Source organism: Perognathus longimembris, chromosome 13 (assembly GCF_023159225.1).
Source record: "Perognathus longimembris pacificus isolate PPM17 chromosome 13, ASM2315922v1, whole genome shotgun sequence".
Lineage (NCBI taxonomy): Eukaryota > Metazoa > Chordata > Mammalia > Rodentia > Heteromyidae > Perognathus > Perognathus longimembris.
Window position 1 is genome coordinate 31,779,908 of NC_063173.1, and position 15,918 is coordinate 31,795,825.

Sequence of the window (15,918 nt, forward strand, 5' to 3'; positions counted from 1 at the left end):
AAAAGCCTATATTAGTTTATTTCAAGTCTGAGTTCATTTTTTTTCCACCAAGATTCTTAAAGTGCAGTTTTTCAATTCTTTAAAAATTTAAAAGGCACGTGTTCTGATGATGGACATCAAACACATGTGGAGAGCACAGCCAAAGGGAGACTAAAATAAGGTGAAAAACAACTCTCCAGTGCAAACTGTTAAAATGAACAAATGAAGTGCAAACTCTAGTAAGTTGAGAAACATTCTTTGAGTGAAAGGGGTTGTTTAGAGACCTGGCCGATGTCCCATGCCCTTATCCCATTCCCAAAAGTCATCTGTAAATAGCCAAGGAGATCTGTTATCAGTGTTGTGCTTGCTGCTTGCCTGCTGTCAAACTAGTCTATTGCATCAGACCCTGGAACACCCTATGTTATTTTTTTTGTGGTTCTGTTACCCATATAGCAACTCCTCTGACAACAATAGTAATTATGCAGCAGCCTCGTTATCTTGAAATCACACTATAATTAACCTATGTCATCAGCAGCGTTCATGGTTATAATGGCTGCCCCCCCTTAAAAAAAGGCCCATTCTGTGGGAGTACTATTTTTTAGCTCTGTCTTTCAAAAATAACTTCAGTAATTCTACTACATAAAAAACTCATTTGTTTCCCCCACTACGACACACACACACACACACACACACACACACACACACACACACACTCTCACCCACCCCGCAAACAAAAACAAACCCACATGATTTTCTCTGCATAAAGCCCACTAAAACTATTAAGATACATGAATTTCTGGAACAGGAAATAAGGTAAAAGTTTCCAAAGAGAATGGGTATAAAAAAACACATTTTCATACACTTTTCAGAGTAATACTTACAGTTCTTCTAGAAAGGGAAAATTCTTAAATGCATCTTCTGGTAGTTGAGTAATATTGTTCATACTGATATCTCTACAAAACATAAAGTTAAGAATATTGTTAACTAAATGGCAACAGTCTTAAAGGATTTAACCAAGCAAAAAACTAATTAGGTGCTGCCATTTTGTAGAAAAACAAGGAAAACGTATATAGAAGACATAAGACTAACAATAATATTGGTTTCAGAATGCAATGCTTCAAAGACATAAAAATGCTAAATCTTTTACCACATGTCCTATAATTTAGAAATGTACCTAAATCCTGGAATTTTCTCCTTTAAATATCCGTGGAGTGGGGCTGGGAATATGGCCTAGTGGTAAAGTACTCGCCTTGTATACATGAAGCCCTGGGTTTGATTCCTCAGTACCACATATATAGAAAAAAAGCTGGAAGTGGTGCTTTGGCTCAAGTGGTAGAGTGCTAGCCTTGAGCAAAAAGAAGCTCAGGGACAGTGCTCAGGCTCTGAGTTCAAGACCCAAGACTGGCAAAAAAAAAATAAAATAAAATAAAACACACATAAAAAAATAAAAATAAATAAAACATAAATATCACTGCAGTGAGTAAGTGACTACAATGATTGGACACCAGTGTGGCTTTCCAGTGCTCTAGTCATTCAAAGTGTTGTACGTGATCAAAATTAACAAATACCCTAGCATTTGAGCAAACAAGTTTGCAGAAGATGGCTCCCAAATTTACTGTCAAGAAAAATAAAAGCATGTCCTAGTTCTCTCTCAGTCACGTCTTCTTTAAAACCCATAAAAGTCCTCCAGGTAAGAGTTGTAAGTGGATTTCAATTTTAGCCTATGAACAGATGCAGGCTAGAAACAAGTGCATACATGATAGGTATGCAGTCCATTTCCAGTTTTCCCTCAGAGCGTCAGCAGAAAGCAGTACTCATTCAACAATATAACTCAACAATTAACTAGTTCAAACAGCAAAAGAAACACTTTATTAATCATTCTCCTCTTCCCTGGCAGCTGCCTTTTGAATTGACTTTCTCTTCCATATTTCACTTGATAGCAACACTGTGGAAGACAACTTTAACATAGCTGCAAAAGGGAAAGGAAATCCCAACATGCACTGGGTCAGTTAATCAACTCCTTCAGCTTCCTGGGCCTTTAATCTGGGAGAGAGTTCAGTGTTTGAGCCTTTTCAGTGTCTCCCCTGCAGAAATCACCTTGAAAAGTGCACATATACAGCATTTCTATGACTAAATATTAAGAACTGGTGTGAGAAGTAAAATCAATCGCAGATCAATGTCAGCTAACAAGACTATTACTGTTATCATTCACTCAGGTAAAATGTTGTTTTCAAGAACACACCATCAGCACCTCAACGGTAAGTCCCTTCTTTCTCATCTTACCTCACACTAATATTTAGAGGTAATATTTGCATCTCTTTATACTAGTCTTTCCCCAGGGCAACTCTAGAAAACTTCTTAGGTTGGAAATAGCAAGAAGAACATCAGGAACAAAAATAGCAAGAATAATATCCAATAGATGAAACAAATGCTTGTGCAATGACTGTACCTAAAATCTCCCTTTACTAATGTTCTCCAATGTTTTGGTGAAATAACCCCCCCCCAAGAGTAACTCAATGAGTAAAGAAAGAGGAAATGTAAACTCCAGAGCCCATGATCCTACTGCAGACTATGAGCCTATTTGAATCCTGTTATTCTCTTCACTGCTAGTCAAGATATAAAGCAAATCCTGATTCCTACCAAGGCTAAGACTAGGAAGAGAGGGACTAGAGGTCTATAGCTCAGTGTTAAAAATATTTGCTTGTTAACATATGGGAGGCCCTGGGTTTGGTCCTCAGCAACTCTCCTCAAAAGGTAGGAAGATAACATCCACAAGAAAGATTTTGGCATCATCAATAGAATTCAGAAAGTGTACTTTTACTTGAAACTGGGGAGGGTGGAGGGAATAGTGTGATGGTGGGGGAACTATAAATAGCTTTCCCAGTTGAGGAATCAAAAGTTTATATAAATTTCTCAGCACAAGAAACTTCCATTTAAATGGCTCTCATAGTCACACAAGACCCATCAACATCCCAAAATTTTGTATCATTGGAAACAATGGCTACTAAATGTAATTTACTAATATGCATTATTATTAATATACTTCTCCAGGAATTCTTGTTTTCAAACTCAGGCCCCAATACTACTTCCGCTAGCTACCTATTAGAGCTAGAGAAAGGGAAAGGATCTTTTTACTTTGTAGTAAACACTTTGGCAAAATACTGGACAATAGCACCAAGGTAGGGGTGAGAATAGGCCACAGATATGGCCACAATATAATTCTGAGCCACAATTTGCTAGCTAATAAAATGAGAGAATTAGGCTAAAGGATTGATTGGCTTTCTGGACTAATATTACATTCTTATATGAGTCACCATTCTTCTTCTTTTTTTTTTTTTTTTTGCAGTCTTCCTTGCCCCAATCCCCCATGGAGAGACAAAACCTTCCTGAAGAAAACACATGAGGTTCATGGAATATTTCTGAGCCATTTACTATAGTGCAAAACATAAATGAATATTAGAGTTCCTATATAATTCTATTGGCTCATCTTTGCTGGAAACACACTACCCTCAACCAATAAAATCATCCTTAAGAATACAACACAACTGTGCTTGCTTCGGCACCATATATACTAAAATTGGAACGATACAGAGAAGATTAGCATGGCCCCTACGTAAGGATGACATGCAAATTCGTGAAGCGTTCCATATTTTTATTTCTGTATCTTATCTGACTACATTGGAAACCGTGTATACTGGTATTAGAACTAGGAAACTGAAAGGGAATACCAAAATCTAGAGACACAGGGTAAAAAAGACAAACGACTACAAAAGCAATACTTGCAAAACTGTTTGGTATAGGGCTGGGGATATAGCCTAGTGGCAAGAGTGCCTGCCTCGGATACACGAGGCCCTAGGTTCGATTCCCCAGCACCACATATACAGAAAACGGCCAGAAGCGGCGCTGTGGCTCAAGTGGCAGAGTGCTAGCCTTGAGCGGGAAGAAGCCAGGGACAGTAGGCCCTGAGTCCAAGGCCCACGACTGGCCAAAAAAAAAAAAAAACAAAAAAACAACAACAAAAAAAAAACTGTTTGGTATAAATGAACTGAACAACTCAAGGGGTGGGGGTGAGGGAAAGGGGGGGAGGGGGGAGTGAGGGAGGAGGTAACAAACAGCACAAGAAATGTATCCAATGCCTAATATATGAAACTGTAACCTCTCTGCACATCAGTTTGACAATAAAAAAATTTTTTAAAGACATTGCATCCAAGATAGACATGAAACTTATGTTAGTTCATAGACTCAGGCCCAGGGATTTGAGGGATGAGAGAGAATGATGAAAGGGTGATCAAGACGTATTGTACTGTAAACCAAGTTGTTGAATGAAAATCCCTTTAAATAACTAAAGAGAATAAAAACATAATTAATAAAAAGAAAAAAGAGCACAATACAACTACTTAAAGGAAAAATGTTATATGAATAAAAAGTGATTCTGCAAAATATCACATAATTTCATTCTTTTTGAGCCATTCAAATAAAAAATGGGGGGAAACAGACAATAAATTAGTAATATATTGTTTTACAAAGTGAGGTACTACATAGTTTCTTCTAGGCTTCACATACCTGAATTTAGGTAAGGACCACAGTAACAGAAAATCTGATTAATTGCTTCATCAGAGAAAGGTCTTGGAGTAAACCGACTAACTGCCTTTCCAGACACATAATTAAAGACAATTTATGCCACGCTATGCTGTACATTCCAGTTTACACACACACACACACACACACACACACACATACTCACGCACATACACACTTCTCTCACTTTTTTCCTCTCAGAGTAACAAGATCTAACAGGTAGTTTTGCTGTGAGCTGTAAATACAATTAATGAGACTCCATATTTACAAACTAACTTTAAACACATTGTAAGATTTTGTTTTAAATCATCAGATATAGCAGCAACATTTGTTTTCATTTTTTTCTGAATTTCACATGCTCAGAGAGGTGGGCTGTATAGATATTTTTCCTCATCTTTTTTCTGGGCTCCACTTAAAACATTTGTGAATACACTAAGAGAGGTGTAGAGGGTAGGTTACAAGATAGGATCTCCAGAGAGTCTCGGGAAACATGTGGTTATGGAGTATGAAGTGGGTGGGTACTCATTTAAAATAATGAGGGCTAATGGTGATAAACAACCTACAGACTGTCTTAAGAGCAGATTCAAGACCTGACATCACCAATACCCAAAAGAGAACCCATGTTACTCAGACTCCATAAATAAGAGGTTAGAAAGGATGCTAGGGGTGATGAGCTAAACTGTAGCAATTTACAAATGGAAACCTGTGCCAGAAATTACAAATACATGAGGCTCCTAAGCCATATGAATTATTAAAATAGACAGGTAAAAGAAAGTTGCTTCAGTGAGAGGATGATGATCCTGCAAATTGGTACCTTCAAATTTACATGAGCAATGCAACTTTCCAAGCAACATCAGTCATTAAACCCAGTGATGCACACCATCCTTAAGTTTCTACCAGAAATAAATAACAAACAAATCAACACACACACACACACAAACACACACACACACACACACACACACATCATACTAGGTTAGGACACTATTAAGTCATAACCATCTCTGGAGAGCAATTTTAGGAAAGCCAACAGCTCTCCTCAGATCTGGGCTTTCACAGGTAAATTAATATAGGCCTTAGAGCCAAACAGATGTGAGTTAGCCACCATTAGCTGTGTGATCTCTGGCAAGCTCATCTGGCTCCTTTGTGAAATGGAGGCAGTACTAACTGACCCTTGCAGATTTCTGTAATGGTCAGAAAATATTAAGTAACAGGATATTCTCACCAAGAAATGGCAAATCTTACCATTATCTCTGTTTTAGTTATTCCTAGAAGCCATTTGAACTCAGCAGACTGAAACAGGACTACAAGGAAGCCAAGCAAGCACCGCGCTGCTTTTGGTGGCTTTCCCAGAAAGAAACCTCTTTTATAGGAGAGAAACAATAAATGCCACCCATCCATAAGACCTGGAACTGAGATTTGGTCCTAAATTCTCATTTGAAACTCCAGAATTCCAAGAGTCAAGAATTTTAAACTAGAAATGTCCTTCAGGATCAAATACTTCATTGAAAAACAGACAAGCAAAAAAGTTAACATCTACTTATTGGTAGACGGTCATATACTCATAAATCAAAGAAAATTACATTTTTACATGAAATTTCTGGAAGGATAAGAAAGAAAAATCCATTCTTAAAAATATTAGGAACTAGCTGAATTCTGGTGGCTCATGCCTGTCCTCCTAAGTACTTATTAAGAGGCTGAGATCTGAGGATAGCAGTTCAAAGGCAGCCCTGGAAGGAAAACTGTGAGAATTATTTCCAACTAACTGGAAAAAAAAAAACACAAAAGTGATAGAGCACCAGCCTTGAGAAAGAAAGCTAAGGGAAAGCACCCAAACCATGAGTTCAAGCCTCAAATACAAGCACACATAACTACACACACACACACACACACACACACACACACATACACACACACCAGCATACCAGCACAAAGGCACACATATGAACTCAAAGCTACAAGTATGGTTCAAGTGTTACATCACCAGCTATGAGCAAAAGTGTTAAGAGCACCAAGGCTCTGAGTTCAAGCTCCAGTACCAGATCTCTCTCTCTCTCTCTCTCTCTCTCTCTCACACACACACACACACACACACACACACACACACACACACGATTAAGATGATTTCTAGCAATTCAGTGATAATGCTAAGGGTAGAACATATAATTTTGACTCAACGAGAGAGGCTAGTGGAAGAATCTCCTCTATATCAATTTGTTTTCATCACATTGCCTGGTTGTAAGATCTCCTAAGATACACCAGTGAGGACAGAACATATGTCGGTACTTTATACCTACACTGTACAATAATCCAAACTTTTACCACAGACATCAGGGCAGGGCAAGGGGGGCAAGGAGCAGGGAAGCAGAGCATCTCACTAGAAAAATAAACCTGAATACTTACTGATTTTGACATTAAAACATAAAGGGTGCAATTGTTTCATTGAAACTGACAAACCTCTCCTGTGGTTAAACTCTCATCTCTTCTTCCCATAAAAGTTGCTAATGCTGAAATATATCTCCCAAGTAGGGAAATTCATGTTTCAACAAGGAACTTTTTTAAAGCCCTATAAAATACTCTCCAAGAGAGCCTGGCCTGTTCAGTGGTGGCCAGGCAGGTACCACTGTGGACAGCCACTGCCCCTTCACCTGGCTGGGCCTTCTGCCACAGAATAATTCAATTTTAAATACACTGTGACTGACCCAGTGTTATCTAAATTTGAACAAGGACTCTTATTTGTACTAGAGAAAACCATACTGTTACTGCCATACTGTTGATTAAATCTCAATTATTACCTGCCAGTTTCAGAAGTCATGATATTCCATTACAGGTCTAAAGGACACAAAGTTCTCAGAGGGGGGAAAAAAACATAGACAGTAATGATATATCTTTCAATTCAAAAAGTACATTGTGAAAATGATTATAAATGAATACTCTCAGCTAGGTGCCATGGCACAGTGCTCAGGAGGTGAAGGCAGGAGGACCACAAGTTCAAGGCCAGTCAGAGTTGAAATGAGACCTTTATTCAGAAAGCATAGGTAGGGAGATGCAATTTAATGGTAAAACATTTGCATAGCCTATGCAAGGCCTAAGACTGGTTCTACACACCATTAATAATAACAACAACAACAATGATAATAGTAATCACAGTCTCTATTACTTTTCCAGCATCTTTGGTAACCAACTAGGAATTTCAGGCCAGTCTCCAAGTAGAAGATGTCTTGAATATGACCCAAAAAAACAAAACCTGAAACTAACTTTGAAAAATGCCTCCAGTGGAACAAATTCGAAGAACTCTCTCACACACATTCTCTCTCCCCCTTCTCTCTCTCCTCTCGTTCTCTCTCATGTCTTCTCTCTCCTCTTTCTCTCTCTTTCATGTCTTCTCTCTCTCTCCTCTCTCATGTCCTCTCTCTCTTTCTCTCTCTCTTCTCTTTCTCTCTCATGTCTGCTCCCTCTCCTCTCTCTCTCTCTCTCTCTCGTGTCTCTCCCCCCCTTCCCCCGGCCCCTAGGTAGTATAGACACACCAGTACTAAATTTCTAGTCAAGGTTATGAAGAGTTGATTTTCCTTTCTGACATTGTTCTATATCTTTGGGCAAGTAATTTCTTTTTCTTCCCACTTTTAATGATCATAAAACTAAACTATGTCTTCCCTGATGGGGAGATGAAAAAAAAAACTAACCTATGTCAATTTTTAAAAGCTAAAATACAAACTGGGAACTGGTGGCTCATATCTGTAATCCTAGCTGCTCAAGAGGCTGAGGATCATAGTTCCAAGATAGCCCAGGCAGGAAAGTCCCAGAGATTCTTATCTCCAACTAACCATCACAAAACTGGAAGTGGCACTGTGGCTCCAGTGACAGAGCACTAGCCTTGAGCAAAAGCTCAGAGACAGTGCCCAGTCCCCAAGTTCAAGTCCCAGGACTGGCTGGCACGCACACGCACATTCTCTCTCTCTCTCTCTCTCTCTCTCTCTCTCTCTCTCTCTCTCTCTCTCGCTCTCTCGCTCTCGCTCTCTCGCTCTCTCGCTCTCACTCTCTCACACACACAATATATACAGAGAAAATAATCTGTAATATCAAGAATCACCAATAATCACAGGCCATATTTCTTATCTTATGGAGAGTATCGCAGGTTGTTTTGCTACAAGTACAAAACCATACCCTGATCTCTGAACACATAAGCCTCTTGACACCTAAGATTATTCCTTTTTAAAATGAAAACAAGGGCTGGGAATATGGCCTAGTGGTAGAGTGCTCGCCTCGTATACATGAAGCTCTGGGTTCGATTCCTCAGCATCACATATACAGATAAAAGCCAGGAGTGGCGCTGTAACTCAAGTGGTAGAGTGCTAGCCTTGAGCAAAAAGAAACCAGGGACAGTGCTTAGGCCCTAAGTCTATGCCCCAGGACTGGCAACAAAACCAAAACAAATAAACAAAAATGAAAACAAATCCTATAAAATATCTTTTAGTAAAAATGTAAATACTAAAGTCTAACATATATCATCTGAGGAGTTTATATATCAGGGAATGGCAGTATCTTTGCTGTCTGAAGGCCAGAAAGAATAAGATACTACTACCTAAGGGGTTTTCCTTACATTAAGAAAAAATTGTGTAAATAAAACCCTTTTTCTGTTAGCCTTTCCATTTAGCAGTCACTTATAGCGTACCCATTATCCACATATATACAGACACTGTACTTAGAAGGTAAGGTTTTATGCCAAAACACAGATTGACAGATTCTTTTTTTCTTTTCTTTTGCATTAAAATTCAGCACAGTAGTCCACATGCTATTTTTGTTTCAGATGCAGTTGTAACATTAGACTAAATTTCACTTTTTAAAAAATGTACTTACATTTGGAAAATATGACCAGCTATATTCCCAAAGAGGCTGTTCTTCCACCTACAGAAATGTGGCTGACATAGCACATGTGCCAAGCTAATTTTCCAGGCCTATATGTAAACCACACACTCATAGAATCTAACTAGTTGTCCCAATAGATATCTTTCTAGTGTCTCATGAGACATTTCTATTACAAACTGTTCTAGGTAGCAGTATGTTATCTGGTAGCTTCCTTGGTATCTAAATACCTAGGCTCAGTATTTCCAAACTGCTTTGAAGCCTCTGAATCCTTAAGAAGATAGCCACCACCGCAACTATGTTAACACTTAAAAATAAGAATTAGTGCAGAAAAAATTATCACCTTGTAAATTCATTATCTTTGTGAGGTACTTGATAAATGTATGATCTTCTTAATTCACAAAGACTAAGAAAAATGGCTGCTTCAAATCTTGAGGGGATGGGTAGGGTTTGGAGTGAGAGAGAAAACTGAAGGAAGAAATGACAAGGATCAAGAGACAATGTCAGAAACTGGCATGTTGAATTGAAACCCCTTTGTACAACTACTTAAATACTAAGAAAAAAAATTATAGAAAAACTTTCTGGGGCTGGGAATATGGCCTAGTGGCAAGAGTGCTTGCCTTGTATGCATGGAGCCCTGGGTTAGATTCCCCAGCACCACATATATAGAAAAAGGCCAGAAGTGGCGCTGTGGCTCAAGTGGCAGAGTGCTAGCCTTGAGCAAAAAGAAGCCAGGAACAGTGCTCAGGCCCTGAGTAGAAGGCCCAGGACTGACAAAAAGAAAAAAAGAAGAAGAAAAACTTTCTGCTATCAGAGATGAAGAGTATTTATGTTAGGATCGCCTACTTTTATGGACTAAAACCTCTATTTTACTCCTTCTAGAATTTTTCCACTAAAGATTTTCAAAACTAAATTGCCATTATTAAGAAAATGAAAAAAATTTGGGGAAAAAAAGATATAGAACTTGTATTATGATATTAAAAAACTTTAAAAATCAACAGAAGGAAAATAAGCCCAATTTTAAAATAGGCAGAAGATATGAAGAAAGATATCACTAAAGAAGATACACAAGCCAAGCTCTTGTATATCTAGCTCCTCAGGAGGCTGAGACCTGAAGATCATGGTTCAAAGCAAGCCTGAACAGAAAAGGCCATAAGATTCATACATCCAATTAATCACCAAAAAGCAGGAAATGGAGATGTTACTCAAGTGGTAGAGCACTAGACTTGAGCAAAAAAGCTAAAGGACAGTGTTCAGGCCTTGAGTTTACATTATTTCTCAAATCAAAACACACACACATACACACACACAAATCAGATGCAAGTAAGATTCATAATATCAATGAGGAAAGTGATGAATGATGAAGGTGTTCTGTATCTTGACTTTGATAGTATTTTGTAATTGTACACTTTTTCCCAACTCTTATACAGAGAGAAGCCTCAAAACCAATGTTATCTTTTTTATAAATAAGGATATACATATGTATATATATAATACATATACTCCTCCAATTTTGCCCAAGAGATGTCCTTTCCTTAAGCCTTTTGCAAATGCAAATATGCAGTGTTCAACACAGGTTTGAGAATCAGGAAAGCTGGGACTCTTTTTCTTGTTTTTGCTTTGCTTTGTTATGCTTTTGTGTGCTATCAACTTGCATCAGAACAATGGGCCCAGCCTCTTAATTCTCTGTGTTGAGCACCTGTGTCTTTGGATACATAAGACTTAAGTCTACCCTCAAGAACTTTAGAAGGCAATTAGAAAATAAGCTTTGCAAGTGAAGAGACAAGGACAAAACAAGGAAACGTTACGATACAAGTGGCCCAGCAAGGAAAGACATTCAAATCAGACCCAAAGCTCAACAAAGACTCCAGTGGGGGCTCGTATAGGGTGCTATAAAAACAAAGACATTATTTTATGGAGAGCTGTTATTTCCATCTGTGATCTCATTCATTAGGTTGGCAGTTTCTCAGTAAACACACAACCGGCATGTTGAACAGGAGAATTCTTCATTATTCATGTCATCCTCCTCTCAGGCATGTGGCATCCATGTCCCCCCAGCATACTAATCAAATATAACCAAACCACTCCTACACACTTCCAAGTTGCTAGCTCAGAGAGGGGCATGAAAGTCATTTAAATAGTGGCAAACATCACTTTTTAAAAGTATATAACTAGGCATCAGTGGCCCACACCATTCAGGAGGATGAAATCTGAGAATCTCAGTAAGAAGCCAGAGTGGGCAGAGACTCTTAGTGACCAATTAGCCAGCAGGAAACTTAAAGTAGAGTTACAGCTCAAGAGAAAGAGTGCCAGCCTTGAGTGAAAAAGCTAAGTGAGAGTGTGAGACCCTGAGTTCAAATCCCAGTACTGGCAAAACAAACAACAATAACATAGGAACTATAGCAAACAGCTAATATCAAAGTCAATAATATTATGTTTAAAGCATGGTCAAATGAGATAAAAACAGAATGAGCCTAAGAAACAAAAAAGAATTGCAGAATTTTAAGTAGTATAATCAAGAAAGAAAACTATGCAGGAATTCAAGGATTGCATGTAGTATAGCTTCAAATGATAAGTAAGAGAAGCTATTAAGAGTAGCAAAAAGCATATCTCTAAAGCCTTATAAGTGACCTTGAGCAATTAGAACTCCAGGAGCATGCAAAGCTGCCAGGGCTTAAGCAAGTTTGCTCTAGAAAGATCATTCAGGCAGCCACATATGATAGGTAATACGACAAAAGTTAGGCAAAAGAAATTCATCCCTCCAAAGTTTATCCTTCTCTACTGTAAAACATTTTGTACTCATTAACTTCTAAGGCCTTTACCAAATCCATCATTCTGCTCCTACTCTGGCATTCTTGATCCTGCACATTCCATGCATAATTAGAAGAAAATAAGATTCATGTTTTTCCTATCTATATGTGTAGGCACATTGCTTATGTTAGCAAATGTGTGAATATAGGCTTAAATATACCCCCTTCAGAATTACAGGAGTTTAGCAATTAAGCAGGACACATGACTTCATTTCCAAATCTAATATTCTCTGCTGTCATTGTTTACATTGTTGATGAAGCACTAGAGCCTCTGAGACACTAAAGGGTATGTTCTCCTAGGAGATGCAAATCCTACAAGTTAGAGAAGAGGGGAACAAAACACCCATACATAAATAGGCCACAGGAAAGGCATGTTCTTAAAGAGTAACTTTTAAAAAATAAAGTAAAGCTAGTTAGGGTAGGTCCATAGTTTCTAATAGTAATAAGTTTAGCTTCTTGTTTTCTTTGTCATTAAACCAAGAAGAGTCTTGAAAGGTGTGATTTCATCTAAAGAAAAACATAGAAAATGTTCTAATTCTGGAACTATGTATGCTAAATGTCAAAGAAAAATGAATTCTAAAGACAAAAGGGACATTACTTTTCACAATGTGCCCTAGACCCCTGCCATATGGTATCATACAGACTAGATAAGGATTAAGCTATAATATTCCTTGTTTGTGTCCCACTTAATGGTGTTCTCCTGAGAACACCATTCTTTGGGTGTCAACAGCTGTTCTGGTAACCCTGTGATGCCAAAACACTGTTCATTATTGGCAAAGACACACAGACAAAATGCTATTTCAATAGGCTATTTTACAGCAACAAGAAGTATTATAAGGATTATTGTCTGGGCAGATTGGAAACACTCAATTACTTCATCCTAGCAGACAAAATGCACTATTCATAAGGAAACAAACCAAACAGCACATATTATGGTAAATATTCTAATTAACTAAATGGTTTATGTTTTATTATGGCTACACTTATTAGCAGAGCTGATAGGAAAACATTACTTCATGGTCCTTGCCTTCAAACATGCATACTCACAAAACCTTCTGTTTAGATGCGTACTTTTTTTTTCAACCAATTAAGGGGTTGTGAAATCATTTTAATGGGTCAAGGCCAACTTTATTGAAAACAATTAAAATAGGAAAGAATAGAACATTGGATGGTGTAAGGCATAGTAAAGGTAACCATTGTTTCTAGAGATTTTGTTTCAGCATGAGTACATGTCCCCTAGCTTAGATGCAAGTTCTTCTGTATGGACCATAAAATAAAGTCCAAATTATAAGAAATTGGCTATTCAGACCCTCTCCCTCCCTCCCTCCCTCTCCCTTATGTCAGTATTGGGTCTTGAATTCAAGGCCTTGTTTTCTCACTTGGCTTTTCACTCAGAACTGGAGCTCTACCACTTGAACCCACACCTCCACCTCTGGATTTCTCCTGGTTAATTGGTTGGGCTTACTTCTAACTAGGATTCTCAGATCGCAGCCTCTTGAGCAGCTAGAATTACCAGCTCCCCACTACAAACCAAATAGTTATTTTTCTTCCATCTAGACCTAGGCAAAATTCCAACACTATGAGTCAGACCCTGTGGATTTAGGAGCCTAGCAGTCCCCCTTAAACTTTGTCTACAATTTAGTACTTTCATATTTTGGTGACATCAGGGCTGGGGATATGGCCTAGTGGCAAGAGAGCTTGTCTCGTATACATGAGGCCCTGGATTCGATTCCCCAACACCACATATACAGAAAACGGCCAGAAGTGGCGCTGTGGCTCAAATGGCAGAGTGCTAGCCTTGAGCAAAAGGAAGCCAGGGACAGTGCTCAGGCCCTAAGCCCAAGGCCCAGGACTGGCCAAAAAACAAACAAAACATATTTTGGTGACATCAGCTAAAACTGACAGGAATTGTATGAGAGAATGCCACTGAAATCCACAGAGACTTTACCATTTTCAACTGTCCCAAGAAAAGTAACATTAAGCGTCACTAGTTAAATTTCCATTCTGTTACCCTGTGTTGATGTTTTAGGATAATATGGTTACCACATTGTGACATTTTCTCTTCATTTACTAGGCATAAATGTTTGTAAATAATAATAAAAAGCCATCCCGAGATAAGGTAATGACATTAAAGTTAAAAAACAGTAAGAATTTTAAACATGAACAAAAATCCTACATTCCAATAAATCCCTTCTAATGTCCTAAATCCAAACAGGAACTCCCCATTGTATGTCCGATAATTGGCCTGAGCAAGAGCAGTTCTAATTTCCAAGACATTGAAACAGTGATCTCATTATGTTGAGGCAAGAGGGAAAATTCTAAAGTCAGTACCCTGAAGGCCAGCTGCCAATGGTCAAGGCCTAAACTCAAACGCACATTCTTAGATTTCACCATTCCCATGATGCAGGCTTGTGGTGCAATCACTTTCCTTCAGGCCATGAGGCATATAAAACACCCATCCCAAACACACACAGACAAAGACACACAGACACACACACATATACATACACAGACACACACAGACATATACATATACACTCATACATTCTTTCTCCTTGTCTATCTCTACTTTGATCTCTCTCTGTCTTTCTCTGTCTCTATCTCTCTCGTGCTTCTCCTCAGGTGGCCTTTTTTTTTTGTCAGTTGTGGGGTTTGAACTCAGGGCCTGGGCACTGTCTTTGAGCCTCTTTGTGTTCAAGGCTAACACTCTACCACTTGAGCCACACAGAGCCACTTACAGCTTTTTCTGTGATTAAGTGGAGAGAAGAGTCTCACAGACTTTCCTGCTCGGGCTGGCTTCCAACCAAGATCCTTAGATCTCAGTCTCCTGAGTAATTAGGATTATAGGTGTGAAACACTGGTGCCGGCTAATGGCCATTTTTTTTTAAGTATGTATTAAATATATCCTATCCTTTTAGGTATGACTCAAAAATGTAACTGGAAGGACTCAATGATTTCTGTCAAGTATAAGACAACAGACATTGATAATGATGGTTTAGAAAAAGTCATTAAAATAGTCCCTTGGGAATGACTTACAACTCATTAACCACCACCACCACCACCCAAAAAACCCTTCAATTCCTTTGAACTTTTGCAGTCAATATGGGTCATATGGTTCTTTGTTTTTTGCTATGGACAAAATCCATGTGCTGCCATGGAATTTGCGTAAAAACCAAAAAGATACCCAGAAAAAGATTATTGGGAGTTGTTGCTTTCTGACATCTATCTGAGAAAACTCTCTCAGTTCTATATGAGACTTGATGTTTTATTGAAGCAGTTGCTGCTGCTAGGTTGGCAGACAGAGAAGAAATAATACTTAGAAAATAAACTTCTGCAAGGAAGAGAATACCTAATTCCCCTGACCTCTAACAAAACCAAGTACACACCTTTGATTCATATCACACACACACACACACATACACACACACACACACACTCATACATTCATGCACTATAAAGCTTAAATGAAATTAAAGAAAATAAGATGAAGATAGTTCAGATACCAATAAACAGAATAAAAACATATTCCAAATATCCTGGTACAATAAACCAGCATTCTAAACTATTGTAATCACTGTAGCATTATACAGATGAGGAGTTAGTCTTTTATTCAACCTTTTCCCAAAGTTATCCAACCCCAAACTTCTACCTCTTCAACAACATAAATCCAGATAGATTGCTGTTTGAG

General features: G+C 38.3%; 1 protein-coding gene and 1 non-coding gene across 2 annotated transcripts in view; one reads left to right on the forward strand and one right to left on the reverse strand.

Moving 5' to 3' along the window:
* Window positions 1-15,918, reverse strand: part of Lgr4 (leucine rich repeat containing G protein-coupled receptor 4) — a 101,353-nt gene that overhangs the window by 45,265 nt on the left and 40,170 nt on the right. The window contains exon 2 of the mRNA XM_048360136.1: window positions 861-932. Coding sequence (XP_048216093.1) covers window positions 861-932 — 72 coding nt within the window. The remainder of the gene's footprint in view (window positions 1-860; window positions 933-15,918) is intronic.
* On the forward strand, window positions 3,527-3,633 carry LOC125362816. The gene has a single exon (XR_007213119.1). It is a non-coding gene; the product is annotated as a U6 spliceosomal RNA (small nuclear RNA).